The sequence below is a fragment of the Oncorhynchus clarkii genome, chromosome 5, assembly GCF_045791955.1.
Source record: "Oncorhynchus clarkii lewisi isolate Uvic-CL-2024 chromosome 5, UVic_Ocla_1.0, whole genome shotgun sequence".
In the NCBI taxonomy this organism is placed as follows: domain Eukaryota; kingdom Metazoa; phylum Chordata; class Actinopteri; order Salmoniformes; family Salmonidae; genus Oncorhynchus; species Oncorhynchus clarkii.
Genome location: NC_092151.1, coordinates 23,792,790 through 23,812,528, shown reverse-complemented (window position 1 = coordinate 23,812,528; position 19,739 = coordinate 23,792,790). Strand labels below are relative to the sequence as shown.

General features: G+C 43.6%; 1 protein-coding gene across 4 annotated transcripts in view; it reads left to right on the top strand.

Annotated features, from left to right (window-relative positions):
- LOC139408556 (erbin-like) overlaps positions 1–19,739 on the top strand; it is a 118,465-nt gene that overhangs the window by 74,294 nt on the left and 24,432 nt on the right. For all 4 annotated transcript variants that reach the window (XM_071152594.1, XM_071152592.1, XM_071152593.1 and 1 more), the window contains exons 7-15: positions 249–305; positions 4,497–4,560; positions 5,075–5,149; positions 6,826–6,970; positions 9,426–9,498; positions 13,471–13,600; positions 13,850–13,965; positions 17,160–17,229; positions 19,114–19,213. In XM_071152594.1, coding sequence (XP_071008695.1) covers positions 249–305; positions 4,497–4,560; positions 5,075–5,149; positions 6,826–6,970; positions 9,426–9,498; positions 13,471–13,600; positions 13,850–13,965; positions 17,160–17,229; positions 19,114–19,213 — 830 coding nt within the window. The remainder of the gene's footprint in view (positions 1–248; positions 306–4,496; positions 4,561–5,074; positions 5,150–6,825; positions 6,971–9,425; positions 9,499–13,470; positions 13,601–13,849; positions 13,966–17,159; positions 17,230–19,113; positions 19,214–19,739) is intronic.

The following is a 19,739-nucleotide window of genomic DNA, read 5'->3' as shown; positions in this document are numbered from 1 at the left end:
TTGTGTGGAATCTAGAAAAACATATCTGTAGGACTCTCATCATTGGCCAGACCCCAGTGATCCAGCCCCAGGAAAACCTTTTGTTTTGTGTCAAAACCATCCAGTAAAACGACACTATCCCTGAAGGCTGAGTATCAACATTGAGTGTTATGTCATTGACTTATATTCTCTGTCTGTCTCTGTCTCCCTCTCTCTCTCTCTCTCTCTCTCTCTCTCTCTCTTTCTCTCTCTCTCTCTCTCTCCCTCAGGTTGACTAAACTGCAGATCCTGGAGCTGAGAGAGAACCAGTTAAAGATGTTGCCAAAGTAAGTTGTCCCTGTTTCTGTTTCACGTGTTTTCCCCACATCAAAGCCCTTACAGACCTCACAGCTCTGAGTCCCCAGACAAACAAGAGGTGGCTCTTTGTGAGCGACCTTGTCTCTCTCTCTTCCCTAGGCACTCTTGCTTTCTCGGTTTGTTTCTCTCTCACCGTGTTTCTCTGTGGCATTGAATTCCACCGTGTTATATAAGAGTGCTACCTCTGTTGCAATCTATGACAGGTTTTATAATCCAGAGTACTCAGACTGTAGCTCATGTTCCGTTTCGCCTTTTGAAAGCCTCCACTACCTACCTACCTCTGTGTCTATGTGTGTTCACTGCCCAAAGAATCCATTGATTATGAAGGGGATCCTGAGTGCTGCAGGTGGTTTTGGAGTCTCATCTCTTTCTGTCATGCTCTTTCTTGTTGTCTTTCTCTTTCCCCTTCGCTCTTCCCCTCTGCTCTCTTTGTCTGATTTCCCCTCTCTCTTTCTTTACCCTGTCTCACTTCTCTTGATCTTTCTGTGTCTAATTGACGCCCACCTATCTTGGTCCATTTCCATTTGCTCTGTGTGTCTATGAGACAGCAGCCAGGCCTGTTAGGGTCCGGTGCTCTGACAAACAGAGGCCTAATGGCCAGAGAGATGCAAGCATCCCAGGGATGTAAATAAACAACAAACACACACAAATTGCAAGTGCAAACACACACAACTGCCCATATGCACCATCACCCCCCCCCACTCATAACACTCATCCTACCCCAGACACTTTTTGACAACAGCACCGTCGCGCGTTCCTCACTAATTTCTCTGGCACTCTGTACAGACCCCAGTACCGAGCACTCTGTACTGACTCCAGTGTCTCTGAAAGCAGCTTTGAAACTGAGCCTGGCACTCCTCCTAGCCTGCCAATCACAGGGCAGGAATGTTCCGACGCTGGCGCACACTCAGCGTGCTATCACCGTCCGAAAATACTGCCGTGTTTTTATATCCAACCCAACATTTATTATGACGGCAACCCTAGAGGTCGTGGTGAAACCGCCTCGTTGTACAGTTTGGTTGTTCAGTCAGAAAGGTATACATGGTATGGATTAAAGGGTGATGTTTTGAGGAGCAGCGAAGACGAAACAGCCTCCACAGGGGGAAGAGCATTACTGTTAACCCCCAGTACTGAGCAGTGTTTGGTTTGACTGGGAGTCTTGAGGACTCGGGCTGCGTCCCAAATTGCAACCAATTGTCTATATAGTGAAGCACTTTTGACCGGAACCCTATGGTCCGTGGTCAGAAGTAGTGCACTATAAGGGGAAAAGTGTGCCATTTGGAAATTAACCTACAGGTTCATCCCCACTGAGAAACAAATATAACCAAGCCCTTCGCCATTCTTTTCTTCTATTTATCTATCTTTTATTTCCCCTAGTAGTAGCTGTCATATTAAATAATTAGCCGAACACACTTCATCTGATATTATAGGTTGTGTTTAGACTTTGTTGTTTGTCTAAGTAACACTTGTATTATTATGTATTATGTATTATCATGTTTTGTTTTATATAATGGTCATTCATGTTGTAATCATCATATAGCATCCAGCTCTCCTATATCTGTGGGTCTACACAGCATGTCAGCGAAGTGTGGGATAGATGTTGAAATCATCTTTGATATAATGTCTGACCTCACGGTTGTTATATCACCCATCAGTATTATATCACCCGTCAGTATTATATCACCAATGGTATTGTGTACCAAAGCCCTGTATGAGTACTTCACAGGAGTGTGCACTTGTACAAGGACACTCAGATTAATGCCACAGAGAGGGACAGGGACTAATGCATTGTATTATGCTCCTGGAGTCCCCTGGTTCTTCCTCTCCCCATCCAGTGTGCACTTTAGTGTGTGTGTGTGTGTGCGCGCGAGAGAGCATTAATGGGTAGAGGAAAGGTCATCTCTGAGTCATCGCTGTAGGCATCTGGGCCATCAGAGGAGAGGGGAATCTAGTTGTTTACCCTTGTGGTAATGGTTTGAGTGTACATATCCTTAGACCATTGACAGAATATCCCTTTTTATCCTTACATCTCATTGTCAACTTCAATTGACAACTGTGTGGCCAAGCACAACTCCAACACCATCATTAAGTTTGCTTACGACACAACAATGGTAGGCCTGATCACCGATAACGATGAGACAGCCTATAGGGAGGAGGTCAGCGATCTGGCAGTGTGGTGCCAGGACAACAACCTCTCCCTCAATGTGAGCAAGACAAAGAGATGATCGTGGACTACAGGAAAAGGGGTACCGAACCGACCCCCGTTGACATCGACGGGGCTGAAGTGGAGCGGGTCGAGAGTTTGAAGTTCCTTGGTGTCCACATCACCAACAAACTATCATGGTCCAAACACACCAAGACAGTTGTGAAGAGGGCACAACAGCACCTCCCCCTCAGGAGACTGAAAAGAGTTGTCATGGTTCCCCAGATCCTCAAAACGTTCTACAGCTGCACCATCAAGAGCATCCTGACCGGTTGCATCACCGCCTGGTATGGCAACTGCTAGGCATCTGACCGTAAGGTGCTACAGAGGGTAGTGCGTACAGCCCAAATTCTATCACTGGGGCCAAGCTTCCTGCCATCCAAGATCTATATACTAGGCGGTGTCAGAGGAAGCCCAAACAAATTGGCAAAGACTCAAGTTATAGACTGTTCTCTCTGCTACGGCATGACAAGCGGTACCAGTGCGCCACGTCTAGGACCAAAAGGCTCCTTAACAGCTTCTACCTACAAATTATAAGACTGCTGAACTATAAATCAAATGGTCACCTGGCCTATTTATGTTGACACCCTCCCCCTGCTTTGTTTTTACACTGCTGCTGCTCGCTGTTTATTATCTATGCGTTGTCACTTTACCCCTACCTACATGTACAGATTACCTCGACTAACCTGTACCCCCGCACATTTACTCGGTACCAGTGTACCCCCTGTATATAGCCTCGTTATTGTTGTGTAATTTTGTGTTACTTTTTATTTTATAAATATAAATTGATATGATTTCCCCCAGACCCGAAGAGAAATCTGAAAATCTATTGCTGACAATTTGTTAGAAATCAATGAAACTCAAAGCAAGCCTGGATATGGAGGAAAGTGTTAGACCAACCAGTCCATCCTTATTTGAACAAAATTATTTTTTTCCTTTTTCTTATTGAATATCCAAAACATAGAATATACTTGCAGTGAAGCCACTCAACAACTACACCACCCCAGTCATCCAACCGACTCCCATTCAGAGCGACACACAGAAGCATCCAGGGTCAATGCCCTGCTCAAGGGCACGTCAACAGATCTCCCACAAGGCCAAAAATACCAGGGACGTTCCCCATAGCTGTCCCTCAACCGTCCGAGACCCCACCCACAGTCCCCCCCCCCCCCCCCCCCCAAGAAAAAATAAAGTAAAATGTATTCCATTCTCCACCCCCAAGAACCCCCCCAATGCACCCACAACCAAGAAAATGAACTCACGAGACCAAAAAAAAAAAAAAACAATGGAGAAAAAAAAGGACATCAAGGACAACTAAAACCATAACAGCAAGGCCAACTTTATATGTTTGAGTGCATGTCTGACACTATTTACATATGTGTGTATTTGAATGAGAGTGTGTGTGTGTATATGCATGTGTACAAACACCTGCACGGCATCAGCCTCAGGCAAACCAGCATTAGCTGTAAAAACACTGCCCCTCAGTGTCATTCAAACGTTTTATTATTTTTTAGACTTTATCTTTGAACTTCATTCTATCTCTCGCCCAGCAACTCCACTCCCACTTGTCTCCAATTCCACATCCCAACCCTGAACAAACGTCTTTGCCATGTCGTTAAATTCTTCATGCCCCCCTGGTGTAACATAACCGTCTGAGTATCTGTGTGAAATGTTGTGCTGCTTTTTGCTGTGACGAAATCGGCCTTAAATGTGTGAGAGTGAAGCCTGGGCTGGAGACTGCTATAACAGGCCATGGGTGATATACCACATGAAGCAGTCTTTTAAGAAACTAGACTACAGGGACACACACACACACACACACACACACACACACACACACACACAAATGAATGAATGAGCACACAAATGCTGCTGTTGTGGTTGACTCCTTGTATTCCCAGCTCCTTTGCTCAACTTCAATCTCTTTCTCTCTCTCTCTTTCCCCTTCCCTCTGCAGAAGCATGCACAAGCTCACCCAGCTGGAGAGATTGGACTTGGGGAGTAACGAGTTCACTGAAGTGGTGAGTGTCTGTCTTTCTGTCCTCCCAAGGCTGAACCTCAGTACTCTGAAGTCAGTGTCTTCATCTCCATCTCCCATCTTCATTCACTGATCTGGAGATAGAAGACAGGTGACAGCAATATGGAGACAGGCCCTACGGGGTAACCTGTCTGCTTCTCTCATCTGTGTGGAGGAGGGAAATGAGTCAAGAAGAGGTCACTTCAGACAAATTATTTGCATCCCTTTAAAGTGTCTGAGAGACTGCATGGCTAATTGTAGGGCTAATATGCACAATTATTCCTGTATGGTTGTAAATTAATTGATCTAACATTTCTCTCCCTTACCGTCTATCTATGCGTGTGTCTCTCTCACTCGCTGTCTCTCTCTTGCTGTCTCTCTGTCACGTTCTCTCTCCATCTCGCTGTGTCGCTCTCTGTGTCGCTCTCTGTGTCGCTCTCTGTGTCGCTCTCTGTGTCGCTCTCTGTGTCGCTCTCTGTGTCGCTCTCTCTCTCTCTTTCTCTCTCTATTTTTTCCAGCCTGAGGTATTGGAGCAGCTCACTGGAATCAAAGAGTTGTGGATGGATGGAAACAGACTGACATTCCTACCAGGGGTAAAATGATGAACTGCCGTTCAACTCCCCATAGGCTTAGTCTTCCTGTTCAGTGCCTCGGCTTTCATAGTGTCTGTCCTGTCTTCTCCTACCTACAGTATGGTGATGAGTCATTCCCCCAGAGCTGTCATTATAAATAAGAATTTGTTTATAATTAACCTGCCTGGTAAAATTAAGGTAAAATAAACTGTTTTGATCATCATTGCTTTGTTCAAGCTAACATAGTAGTATATTATTATAGACGTGAACGATGACGATAATGCAATGGCAATGTTATGGCAATGTTATGAAGTTGTAATAATGCCTCTGTTGTACTCTGGGTAGTTTTGCTGCATGCCCATCGTAATAAGATTCATGTCACGAATGACGAAGCCACAGACCAATTAATCTGTTGATTCAACGTCATTCAGTGATAATTCAAACGATTGTGTTTTGTTGTTGTTCGTTGTCAGCACACCTTCTGTTGCGTAAGGTCTCTCGCTCTCGCTCTCTCTGTCTCTCTTTTCCCCCCAGTCCCTCTCTTTCTTTCTCATGGATATGCCAAGCTTGTTTGGTAAATAGGTCATAATTAAAGCATTAGCGCGCCGCTAGCATTTTGACAGCACCACCACCAACCCCGCAATTATAGGCTATTCCTCTGTTAAGATTACTGAGTTCTACCTGGCCTCGATGCAGAACATTATAAAAAATATATACAAAAATAAACAATGCATAAGAACGGTGATCTGTACACAGCATTTCACTGTCCTAGTGTTTGTTATAGTGAAGCCTCGTCAGCCAACCCATTCTTTCCCTTTCCTTTTATCTTTTGTTCATTTCAGTGAAAGTGTGTTTGTGTGTGTGTGGGGGGGTTGCAGGCTTTCGGGTTCCTGTGTTCAGATTGGTCAGGCCAGGGGTATTCCTGTGTTCAGATTGGTCAGGCCAGGGGTATTCCTGTGTTCAGATTGGTCAGGCCAGGGGTATTCCTGTGTTCAGATTGGTCAGGCCAGGGGTATTCCTGTGTTCAGATTGGTCCGGCCAGGGGTATTCCTGTGTTCAGATTGGTCCGGCCAGGGGTATTCCTGTGTTCAGATTGGTCAGGCCAGGGGTATTCCTGTGTTCAGATTGGTCAGGCCAGGGGTATTCCTGTGTTCAGATTGGTCAGGCCAGGGGTATTCCTGTGTTCAGATTGGTCCGGCCAGGGGTATTCCTGTGTTCAGATTGGTCCGGCCAGGGGCATTCCTGTGTTCAGATTGGTCCGGCCAGGGGCATTCCTGTGTTCAGATTGGTCCGGCCAGGGGCATTCCTGTGTTCAGATTGGTCCGGCCAGGGGCATTCCTGTGTTCAGATTGGTCCGGCCAGGGGCATTCCTGTGTTCAGATTGGTCCGGCCAGGGGCATTCCTGTGTTCAGATTGGTCCGGCCAGGGGTATTCCTGTGACTGTTTTAACCCTTCGATGTAATTCCAAGTTGAATTAGCCCCGTCAGCCTCAAACCTCCCTGTTTCTCATTTCAGTAGAGATCAATGCCCTATATAATCCCACCCACTTTCAAGGGGACCTTCGAGAGATTTGTCGAAAACAGTAAACAATATCTAGAAAGGAAAAATACACAAAAGACATTACTATCTCAATGGAACGTAATTTAATCAAGGATTCTGTGTGTGTGTTTGTATTCATACCCGTGTGTGATCTCCAGATGCTAGGCACTCTGAAGCAGCTGTCCTACCTTGACGTCTCCAAGAACAACCTGGAGATGGTGGACGAGCAGATTTGTGGCTGTGAGAGCCTGCAGGACCTACTGCTTTCTAACAATGCACTCACACAGCTGCCCGGATCCATAGGTGAGCAGCTACGTACACACGCGCGCGCGCACACACACAGACTGGCACAAATACTGACACTCACACAGACACACACACGCAGAGAGACTGACACAAATATGCATGCACAAACATACACACACTAAGTGCCCATCTCTTTACCCCATAATAAAGTCTGTTTGACATAGCCCAGTGACCAGACATAGGGTATTGTGTATCTAATGAACAGCTTGGTTGTTATTGGTTGTTATTCTGAAGTGAAGAGAAATATTGTCTGTAATAGAATTTCCTTCTGGAATGAATGGCTCAAATATACTGTGTATTCGGAAAGTATGCAGAGCCCATGACTTTTTCAAAATGTTGTTACGCTACAGTTTTATTTTAAAATTGAAAAAATAGTTTTTTTTTCTCATCAATCTACACACAAAATCCTATAATGAAATATCACATTTACATAAGTATTCAGACCCTTTACTCAGTACATTGTTGGCAGCGATTACAGCCTCGAGTCTTCTTGGGTATGACGCTACAAGCTTGGCACACCTGTATTTGGGGAGTTTCTCCCATTCTTCTCAGCAGATCCACTCAAGCTCTGTCAGGTTGGATGGGGAGCGTCTCTGCACAGCTATTTTCAGGTCTCTACAGAGAGGTGCAATTGGGTTCAATTCCTGGCTCTGGATTTGCCACTCAAGGACAGTCAATGACTTGTCCCGAAGCCCCTCCTGCATTGTCTTGGCTGTGTGCTAAGGGTCTGTTGGAAGACAAACCTTCGCCTCAGTCTGAGTTCCTGAGCACTGGAGCAGGTTTTCATCAAGGATCTCTCTGTACTTTGCTCCGTTCATCTTTCCCTCGATCCTGACTAGTCTCCCAGTGCCTGATGCTAAAAAACTTCCCCACAGCATGATACTACCACCACCATGCTTCAACGTAGGGATGGTGCCAGGTTTCCCCCAGGCATGACGCTTGACATTCAGGCCAAGGAGTTCAATCTTGGTTTCAATGATGGAGGCCACTGTGTTCAGCTTCAACGCTGCATCATTTTGTCTGATGTGGAATAGAGTTCCATGTAGCCATGGCTCTATGTAGTACTGTGCGCCTCCCATAGTCTGTTCTGGACTTGGGGACTGTGAAGAGACCTCTGGTGGCATGTCATGTGGGGTTTGAATGGGTGTCTGAGCTGTGTGCCAGTAGTTTAGACACACCACTTGGTGCATTCAACATGTCAATACTTCTTACAAAAACAAGTATTGATGAAGTCAATCGCTCCTCCACTTCTAAAAAACCCAGGAGCTTATTGTGTTACATTGTGTTGTGAATTCTATTCTGTGAGTGGTGAGGCAGACATAAGGCTACCAGCCAGCTACCCATTGAGAGTGTGTGGAGTCGGGAACTGTCCCTTATTTGTGTGGTGCTAAAACGTTCTAATTTGTACACACGTAGAGATTATGTTCCCCCTCTCCACGTGAGAATACGACTTGTTGGCAAGTTTACTTTATCTGGATAGCCTAGCTCACACGAAAGTGGCTAATGTAGGCCTAACCGGAGAAATAAAAATAAAGTTTATGATCAGCGAATAGGCTATAACACCTTCGTGGAATCAGGTGCTGCACAAGTGAAATCCCCAGTTTGGAAGGACAACAACACAGTAGATGGATACACAGGCTGCACAAAGTGCAAGCAGGTAGGCCTATTTGTTTTCAATAATTCAATTCATTATTACATGAATTTAGGCTTTCGTTCATTAGACCATACGCAGGCCATATAAAGTGTAAACCAGTGCGGCTGGTAAGCTTGATTCTACTAAATAAATGTAGCCTATTTTTGCAGCCTCTATTCCCCTCAAACTTAACTTTGGACCTGGGAAACCAGGTGTGTGCAATTAATTGTCAGGTAGAACAGAAAACCAGCATGCTCTGGACCTCGTAGGTTAAGAATTGAGTACCCTTGTATTTGATTCTGGTAATTCCCTCCCTATAACTCTCGTAACTTGAGTGCGCTTTGAATATAATTCAAAGTGCCCTGCATTATAAATATTTTCTGATGTTCCATATTTTATTTGCGTGGCGCAATGATTTTGTCATGGCGCAGCGGTACAGCTAAATTACTGCAGTGTAAGCACTGCCTCTTGGTATGATATGTTGGTGTCACTCTGAAAAAAAGAGATACAGGGCATGCTCTGCTTTCCCATCAAATAAGATAAAGCATTGCATACAGTTGGAGTCAGTCTGCAATTTATTCGGACCCAATCTATGGTCATAAACTAGTTACATAAGCCAGATGGTGGTATGAATTCATTTGTTGCGTCCTCTTTAGATGATGCAGCTGAAAATCAGAATCAATATCTGTGTGCTGTAGCCTAATGCACTATTTATCTTTCTCTCTCTGTCTTCCTACCTCTCTCTTATTCTCTCTGTCTCTCTCTAACACCCCTCTCGCTGACTTCTCTCTCTCTTTCTCCCTGTTCCTTCCCCCTCAGGCTCCCTGAAGAAACTAACCGCCCTAAAAGTGGACGAGAACCAGCTCATGTATCTGCCAGACTCTGTCGGAGGGTGAGTACAATTAAAGCCATAGGTTTTAAACAACTAAACCCACCCTGATTGGTTTGCATTGATCATCTTGATCATCCAGACATATCACAGAACGCTGCAGTACAGTACACCAATGTAGAGCTAGGTTTGATTAATTGACCTGTTTCTACAAACGCGCCCGATATGAGACGATTGAGGCGTTAGTCCCAATTATATAGGTGAGTGATCTAAGCCTGGCTCCTCCATTGTGAATGGAGACAATGGTAATCCTTTTATTTATTTATTTTACCTTTATTTAACTAGGCAAGTCAGTTAAGAACAAATTCTTATTTTCAATGACGGCCTAGAAACAATGCCCCTGTTCAGGGGCAGAACGACAGATTTGTACCTTGTCAGCTCGGGGGTTTGAACTTGCAACCTTCCAGTTACTAGTCTAACGCTCTAACCACTAGGCTACCCTGACCTGAGGAACCTCTGAATACCGTATTGACAGATTAAAGCCCCTGTTTAATTCTGCTTGGCCAACACTCATCGATTTATGACAGGTGAGGAGGCCAGCTATTGGTGATTGACTGCTGCTGCCAGGGGTGTGATCAATTGCCAAACAGTTTTGCCACTAAAACAAGTGTTTATTGGAAAAATGTGGGGAGGTCCCTTCCCATTCCGTTTTGTTCCTTTGAAGAAATGTTTTGCAACAGAATTGGAGTAGTGATTATGCCCCTGGTAACACAGTCATTACAGGCGGGGGTTAACACTTGATCTCTGACCTCTCACTATAGATGTGATCATTCATATGGAGCGACAAATTTATTTTAATCCAACAACATATTTTGTAAGGTAGCCAACAAGCATTTCAAGATTGACTGTTTTTTAAAATGGCCACTTGGTTTATTCTTTATCTATGTTTTAAGTTTGACAGAGTTATAATTTAATCATTTTTCCTTTCTGGTCCATTTTAGTTGTTTTTTTGTTTCCAAACATTGCCAATTACCCTGTTTGTTCATTTATATTTCCTGGTCCCAGATTAGGAAAAACTTCTGGGCAGGATTATGAATGTGATTTCAAGGGGAACTGTGGTTTTATCCCAAACCAGGATTGTAAAGCATACTGATTAAATGTATTTAATCATCTTGCATTTCATTGCATTTGTTTTACATTTTGACCAATATCGTCGTCGGTTACCTACGCTCTTGTTTGTCCCTGGTCTTGACTTCTGAGAAGCGGACTCAGATTCCTCTCTTTACTCAGTTGCTATAGAGCTGTCACGATCGTTATAAGGAGTGGACCAATGTCCAGCGTGGTCGGCGTACATTTTCCTTTATTAAATGAACACGGAACAAAAACAAAATACCAAACGAAACATGAAGCTAAATAATAGTGCTATAACGGGCAACTATCCATAGTCAAGATTCCACAAAGCACAATGGGGAAATGACTGCCTAAATATGATCCCCAATCAGAGACAACGATAAACAGCTGTCTTTATGTCCAACATAAATCACTAATCACCTAGATGACCCACCCTAGTCACTATCACACCCCAACCAACACAGAAAATAAACAGCTCTCTATGGTCAGGGCATGACAAGAGCAGAGATTGGCAACAGTCGACCCGCGGTCCAGAACCGTTCAGCAAGTGTTTTTTAAATGTTTTTTAGTAATAAAATCAATAATTAGGACTGTAAAATCAGCTGAACATGTATTTAATTTAGGAAATAGTTTCCCAAATCCAAATATTCCCACAAATAAAAAAATATACACTACATGGCCAAAAGTATGTGGACACCTGCTCGTCGAACATCTCATTCCAAAATTCTGAACATTAATATGGAGTTGGTTCCCCCTTTGCTGCTATAACAGCCTCCATTCTTCTGGGAAGGCTTTCCACTAGATGTTGGAACATTACTGCGGGGATTGCTTCCATTCAGCCACAAGAGCATTAGTTTGTTTGGGCACTGATGTTGGGCGATTAGGCCTGGCTCACAGTCAGCGTTCCAATTTATCCCAAAGTTGTTCGATGGGGTTGAAGTCAGAGCTCTATGCAGGCCAGTCAAGTTCTTCCACATTGATCTCGACAAACCATTTCTGTAAAGACCTTGCTTTGTGCACGGGGGGCATTGTCATGCTGAAACAGGAAAGGGCCTTTCCCAAACTGTTGCCACAAAGTTGGAAGCACAGAATTATCTAGAATGTCATTGTATAGTGTTGTGTTAAGATTTCCCTTCACTGGATCTAAGGGGCATTAGCCCGAACCATAAAAAACACCCCCAGACCATTATTCCTCCTCCACCTAACATTACTATTGGCGTTATGCATTCAGGCAGGTAGCATTCTCCTCGCATCCACCAAACCCAGTTTCGTCCGTCAGACTGCCAGATGGTGAAGCGTGATTCATCACTCCAGAGAACACGTTTCCACTGCTCCAGAGCCCAATGTCAATGAGCTTTACATCCCTCCAGCCGACTCTTGGCATTGCTCATGGTGATCTTAAGCTTGTGTGTGGCTGGTCTGCCATGGAAACCCATTTTATTAAGCTCCCAACGAACAGTTCTTGTGCTGACGTTGCTTCCAGAGACAATTTGGAAGTCAGTAGTGAGTGTTGCAACCGAGGACAAAAGGCATTCCTGTTCTGTGAGCTTGTGTGGCCTACCACTTAATGGCTGAGCTGTTGTTGCTCCTAGACGTTTCCACTTCACAATAACAGCACTTACAGTTGCCCAGGGCAGCTCTAGCAGGGCAGAAATTTGACGAACAGACTCATCCTATGACGGTGCCACGTTGAAAGTCACTGAGCCCTTCAGTAAAGGCCAATATTTGTCTATGGAGATTGCATAGCTGTGTGCTCAATTTTATACACCTGTCAGCAACTGGTGTGGCTGAAACAGCCAAATCTACTTATTTGAAGTGGTGTCCACATATGTTTGTATATATCGTGTATATTTTTATCTGTTTTATGCTAGAAACAATCTGTTTTTGCTTTAGTAATGGTGCAACAATGACAGTAACAAATCTGTGCTCGCTTTTATCTTTAGGGCACTTAAAAACAACGGTACGAAGCCTATTCATTACAACAATTATTATCTGGGTGATTCTTTTTCTAGGAGCACGGTGCCTCCAAAGTATAATGTAAGGGTGCACAGAAAAATATGTAGTAGCATATGTGACCAAAATGGTCGCGCTTTAGAGCCCTGTCTGCAGTTGATAAAAACTATTCTAACTGACCTTGGCCAACCATTTCAGTTAATGTTGGAATTTTTATGACGCGAATATAGGCCTGTGCCGATCTAGGATCAGATTCCTTTGTCCATATAATTGTATTCATTATGATCTAAAAGGCTAAACTAATGCTAGATCAGCACTCCTTCTCTGAGATGCCAATAAGGCCCTGATCTTGTCTGTTGTTGCTCCATCTAAGAGGATATTGGGTATCATTGTACCTGTCCTTATTTTAACGCCAGAGCTCCCATTGGATTCCAGGAGGGAAAACTCTGGCTCAACTCCATCTTAAATTCAGGTCCACGTGAATAATTTATGCACAGTATGTATTTTTAAATGAATGCTGGAATAGCAACCCCAGATATATTCAGAGAGTGCTGGCTTGCATGTTCCTGAGCCAAACTCCAAACAGAATAATGAGAACCAGATCTGGAAGAGTCTCGGATGTAGAGTAACCTCTATTCTCCAGCGAGTATCTTTCACTCTTTTTTTTCCTTCTTTTTTTTCTTCATAAAGGGTCATATGCCGTGTAGTGCAGTCCTAGACGATATTGGAACCTGACAGTTAGTCAGAAGATTCCTCGGAATGTTGGCTAGTTCGAGCAGGAAAAATACCTTTTTAGGACTCTCTTCCCCCCACTGTGGTATAAAACCCTCTCGCCCCTTGCGAAAAAAACGCCTTTGGAATCAATGAGACATAAACTCTGTTTAGTTGTCCTAAATGAAAAGCCCTCCTCCTCTTTTCCCCCTGTTTCTTCCTCCTCTTCTTTCTCTATAGTCTGGCAGCCCTGGATGAGCTTGACTGTAGTTTTAACGAGATCGAGGCTCTGCCCTCCTCCATTGGACAGTGTGTCAGCATACGCACTTTTGCCGCTGACCACAACTTCCTCACACAGCTGCCCCCAGAGGTGAGCATGGGGGTCAAACACTGTGTGTGTGTCAGTGGGTGTTGGTATTATTGTGTGCACGCTGTGCTAATGTTTGCTTATTTATAAAACATGAATGCGTGTGTGTGCGTGTGTGTGTGTGTGTGCATGCGTGTGTGTGTGTGCATGCGTGGGTGCGCATACGGCAATTTATTGTGTCCAGCCTCAGCTGTGTGCTGATGTCTCCTGGTCTCGCTCGCTCTCTCTCTCTCTCCTCCCCACATCACCCAGATGGGCAGCTGGAAGAGTGCCACTGTGCTGTTCCTGCACTCCAACAAGCTGGAGTCTCTACCTGAGGAGATGGGAGACATGACCAAGCTCAAGGTCATCAATCTCAGCGACAACAAGTGAGTCTAGCCTCCGCCTTTCTCTCCCCCAAGTCTCAGCCCCGTGGCAGTCCAGGCAGATTGTTGATGCAATCTGAAGAGCAGCCAGACAGACAGGAGACCAGATTTGATGATGCCTCTTTATTTACAAAGGTTGGCTAATCTTATGATTAGTTTGGGGCAACTCATCCGTCTCACTCCCCTGTACTATTTTTCCCCTGTCTCTCCCCCTTTTACTTCTGTTTTGCCCCCTGTCTCACCCCCGTCACCCCCATCTCCACCCTGCTACACCCCTTATCCCAGATAATACAGGGGAACATGAATCACCATAACACAGGGGTAACAAATGTGTCGAGGCATTGTTGAAAATATTGACATATACTGTAGATTGCAAGTTAATCAGTAGTAAGTACTATCAGCGTAAGGTAACAGATTTGTCAGAGTTGAATGAGGAGTCACATACACTGCAGGAGAGGCTATGCTCGTCCTCTCTTTCTCTTGCTCTATCTCTTTCCAAACTTGACAGCATCACATAGTGTTTCCCTTATATTAATATAGCAGATGCCCCCAAGTCCTAAAATGAACACCAGCCACCTGCCAAATGCAGGTAGATTTTGGCAAGATGGTAAGATGTCTATTTTACCAGCCAAGTTGGTTGGTGGGTGGTCAGGGCTCCACAGTGCGAACATTCAACTCATATGTGTGAATAAAAATAGTCAATTATGATCACATTTATAGTCAAATAAAAGCTGCAGTAGCGGCTTTCAAAGTATTTCTGCCATTTTGTTTCATAGCTGGTTAATTTAATCTCACAAAGTCAAAGAACTACAAATCCTATATAGTCTATTCCGACTCGCGCTGCAACACTGCCTGTCTAGGGGCTGTGTACACATGAATAGCTGAGTGAAAGATCATTTTTAGCAGCGCTGCGCAGTCATGAAAGTTGGTCTAATTTTACTTGAAACGAAAGTCTACTTAACTGAAACTTTGTCCTTGTGTTTCTTGGCTATTCACATTCACACATTCACACTATTCACACATTGTTTTGTTCACAAGCTAGGTTGTTTTTCAATGTTTGAGTTTCAACTGCTTGGAAAGAGGAGACAGCGCTTCTACTACAAGCTGACTAGACCGGGCATGCTCTTGCGCCATTGCGTACATGTTGATGATTTTGTCCATCCACACCAGACGTGCAGGTTGAAATATAATATAACTCTGAACCACCTATATTAATTTAGGGACAGGTATAAATGCATGAAACATTCATGGCGCAAGCATTATGTGCGCGAACGTTGCACAATAAATGTACACGGTCATGTTATTCAATCATTTTATCCAATCATTTTATACTGAGCTGAACTGAGGTCCACACTCCAGTCGGTGGTGTTAATGCACTTTTAAAGTTGGTTGCCAACCGCCATATATAGTCCAAAGAGAGATTACTAGAAACTAAACTAGAAATCTCTGTGGATTAATTGTCAGGACCTTGTGCATTTCAGGACAAATTAGCTAGCAACAGCAAGCTAGCTAAATGGCCATGAATGTTTAATGCGTTTCGACCTGTCTCCAAATTAATTTAGTTGGTTCAGTTTGTTTTGATATTTCAACCTGCGTGTCCTTATCGCGTCTGGTGTGGGTGGACAAAATCTACATGCACACGATGGTGTACCGCATAGCCGGCCTAGTCAGCATGTCAGTCTCACAGGCACAAAGTTGTTTTGAGAAGACTCACTTCACAGAAAATGAAATTAATCAATATACTGTAGCACATTACTTCTTACTAGTAATACAGTTATTGTTTTAGGAACATTAGCATGCTCATCTGTAATTTTAGGAAAATAAAACAATTTTTGTCTGATTTAAAAACTCTGAGTGGCTGGTGGACCAAAAAGTACATTTTATGTCCTGGACGCCGCTGCTAAATTGTTACTGCCAATCCAAAAAATAAGTCTAAAATCTAATATAAAGTATATTGAAAAGATAATGGAGTAATATTTTTTCATAATTTAGAACTAAGACCCACCAAAATAAAAACAAGACAGTAAGGAAGAATAAAACATATAGAACAAGATCACAGCATAAACCATGGCAAAATGTGTAGAATTGCAGGAAATTTGCTTTAAAACTACAGCAGAAAGAATTCCTGGGGGAAACACTGCTAACCCAATCTTTAATCGACACAACTCTTTTTCTTGCATATCGCCGTAAACATCAGTCAATTCAATATGATTCATTATTTCTGGTGTTCTCAGAGCGTTTCATTAGAGCGCTCCAGTAGTCTACAGACTAGTTTAACACAGTAGTTAAAATGTCAGCAGTCTCCCAGCTGCTCCCTTTGTTGTGCAAAGCCATGCTACCGTTGCCACATGTGCCTTGTAAAACATGTCCATCCAGCTTATTGGAACCAGCGCTGGCACCAGAGCAATCTCCCTCTGCTGCGCCCGCCACCAAAGTGGATTATATAAGGCACTAAAAACACACACACACACGGGCCGTGTGTGTCAACAATAGAGGAAAATGTCATTCAGAATGCATTCTCCCACCTTGCACACGAACACACATGCACACACTTACACACACATCGTGAAAGTTAATCATTGGTGCATAATGATACAGGAATTAAATCCTAAATTTGGACCAGGAAGATTAAGTAGATTGATTTAAGACACTCACAAAACCCCAATTCCTTCCTGATGGAGGTTATTTCCAGGGGTTTTTCCAGGCAGTGCCCTAGAAAGAGACACAGTGGCCATGTCCTTTCCACTTGCTAACAGAAGCACTAAATATATTTTACCATGACTCGGCAGTAACCCTGCAGCCTGCTGGAATTAAGTTCCCATCCTCCAGTTTTTATAGAGAGGAAGAGACCCGTTTATTACCCTGGGACCACTCGTTTTGCACTCTCCACTTTGGCGTCGGAGACACAACACGATGTTTCCTACCTGTTCAAAATGTACTGTAGGCTTATCTGATTCTCTGTGTGCTTTAGAAAGTTGTCCTATAGATGTTAGACATGGTACTCAAAGATTTGGGACATTCTTAATATCGGACGGCAGTATCTCTCGTAATTGTGGTTAAAGTCATTATGGATACAGAAACATGGTCATGTGCATTACTTTTATTTGTCAGGTGAGATCTGTCCCATATCTTTCTGAGGTCGGTAATGTGCTTCATGACTTTTACTATAATGCCTTTCTCTGTGTTTCTCTGTCCAGATTGAGGAACCTTCCCTACAGCTTCACCAAGCTTAACCAGATGACTGCTATGTGGCTGTCTGAGAACCAGGTGTGTACACAGCCTCTTGGTTTTCACTATGGGGCTTTCAGGGCATTATTCTGTTTTTCATACAGGCTATTTCTTTACTGGTAGGGAAATCTCTTTAGTGAGTGTGGTTACATGCACACAAGAATGTGATTATTGTGGCTAGTCAGATTAATATAATAGTTTGATTAAAATGTTTACATGCTTTGCAAGAAGAACGATTTCCCTAATAATTATGTTTACATGGACACATCTGAAATCAGGCTACCTGATGGCACTTTAAAAATGCAGAAAATCACCAAGCAAAACAAACGTTCTACTACAGTGAGAACATTTTATTTTTGGGAAGGATATTTGATTCTTAGTTCAAACATATAAAGTTTGTATTTGAAAACAACTTCTAAGACGCGTACGTTCAGTTGTTCTGAACACACTTTACTCGTGCTAAAGAGGGAGGCTGGTTCGGCTGCTGCTAGCACATGTACAGATCAAATACACAGCTGGAACGCCAATTAACGTGTTTACATGTCCTAATTTGAAACATTGTTCAGAAAACCAGGTGTTTTAATCGGCGAATGCTTACTTCGATTTAGACCTTAACGCCGATTTAAGATAAGCAGAGTAAGGTGTTTACATGACTAGTGCATAATCTGTCTACTGCCATAATCAGTTTAATATCTAATTATTAGTCTGCATGTAAATTTACTCATTGTTTGTATGGAGCGTCGAAGTGCTTGTTGTTTTATGACCCTCTTATTTCAAAATCCTCCCTCGAGTGTCATCAGAATGGTATGAGTGGGAGGGAGAGCTGTAATTGAGTATCTGACACACACACACACACACGAGTGGCCACTGAGCTGCTCTCAAACGTGTGGACGGCAGTGCACTTCCTTGTCTCTCTGCTCCTCAAATGGTGTAATGAAACATTTGGCACATTTGGCACCCCTACAGTAACTGTTTCTCGGGGGTTCGAGAGCGGCCAAGTGTAGTTGTGCAACCAGCAGCTCCCGACAGCCAGCCTCAGACTAATCCCATTGGACACAGTACAACCTGTCAAAACACAGCTTAAACCCAATAAAACACTTCCACGGTATCTAATTCCACACACCATATTGCATGGAGGGCCTTTCTCCAAAGCCCCAAGCTAACAGCCATTGACCACTCACTGTGCTGAGAGGATTTGACCAGAGACCGGAGAGAGAAAGAGGCTCTCCTTAAAACAAAGAGACATGTTTTGATTGAATATAGGTTGGATGGCCACGTTAGTCCAGCAGTCCACTTTTTCAGAAGAGTTGATGTTTTAATTGCAGCCCTGGGCCCATATTCACAAAGCGTTGGAGTAGTAAGGGTGCTGATCTAGCATCGTTTGTGCCTTTCTAATCATAATCAGTAAGAAAGGAGAGACCTGATCCTAGATCAGCACACTTTGTGATTACAGGCCCAGTTCTTCCCCAGTGGGTTTTAATTAGGAGGTTGTGGTAATGATGTGAACGGGGGTTAGCTCCTGCCAGCTGGGCTTCTTATTGATTATCTACTGTGGTTTAATTGCCCAACACAGTCAGAAACACACACACACACTACAGAGTTTAATAATCAACCCGGATGTCTCTGGTTGAAGTCAGCCAGGTTGAGGAAGGCTTGAGGAAGGCCTAAAGCTCTGATCATCTCCTAATGCTACTGTCCAAAGCCCTTAGTGTACCTGGAAACCAAATTAAATGGATGATTTCCACCAGTGAAGATGTAGACCTATTCATGAAAGATTCCTATGACTGTTCTCTCCCTTGCTTATTTGACAAACTATTATTTGTCAAGACATTTTCATGACAGTTTTCAAAAGCCATCGGGATATTCAACATGTATTATTATACCACTGTCTTATGTTCTCTCTCTCTCTCCCCTCCCCCACAGTCGAAGCCTCTCATCCCTCTGCAGAAGGAGGAGGATCCAGAGACCCACAAGACGGTTCTCACCAACTACATGTTCCCCCAGCAGACCAGGACAGAGGACTGTGAGTACTAGACAATCTGGAGTTTTAAACTAATACAAATACCTACTATCTATGGGCTAGGTCCTGTTCTAACACCTTTACAATACATCTCTCTTTGTGGTGATCACTGATCTATATAGTATGTGTTTAGATACACAAATGTCATGTTTCCCCTCCTATTTCATTAGTCTATCTATGGCAGATCAGGGATTATTAAAATAACTGGGCCACCATCGAGGTCGGTCACATCCTACTAAATTCCAGGCTGACTGTTGTTTCAGTGCCAAACTTCCAGTGTAATCGCTACCACAATGATCATATTTCATTATCTGCTTCTCATTCTTTATCTTCCTCCAATCATGAATTTGATCATGTGATTCCGGCAACCAGGAAGTGATTGTCTTGGATGGTTGTTGTGTTGGCCACCTTATCTCCTTTATCTCCTCCTTCTCTACATATGTTACCTTGGGCACTAGGTTTACTATTACATCGGTTAGCATGGCTGCTCGCACTTCCTCTCACTCTGACCTCCTGTTGGGAGATGATA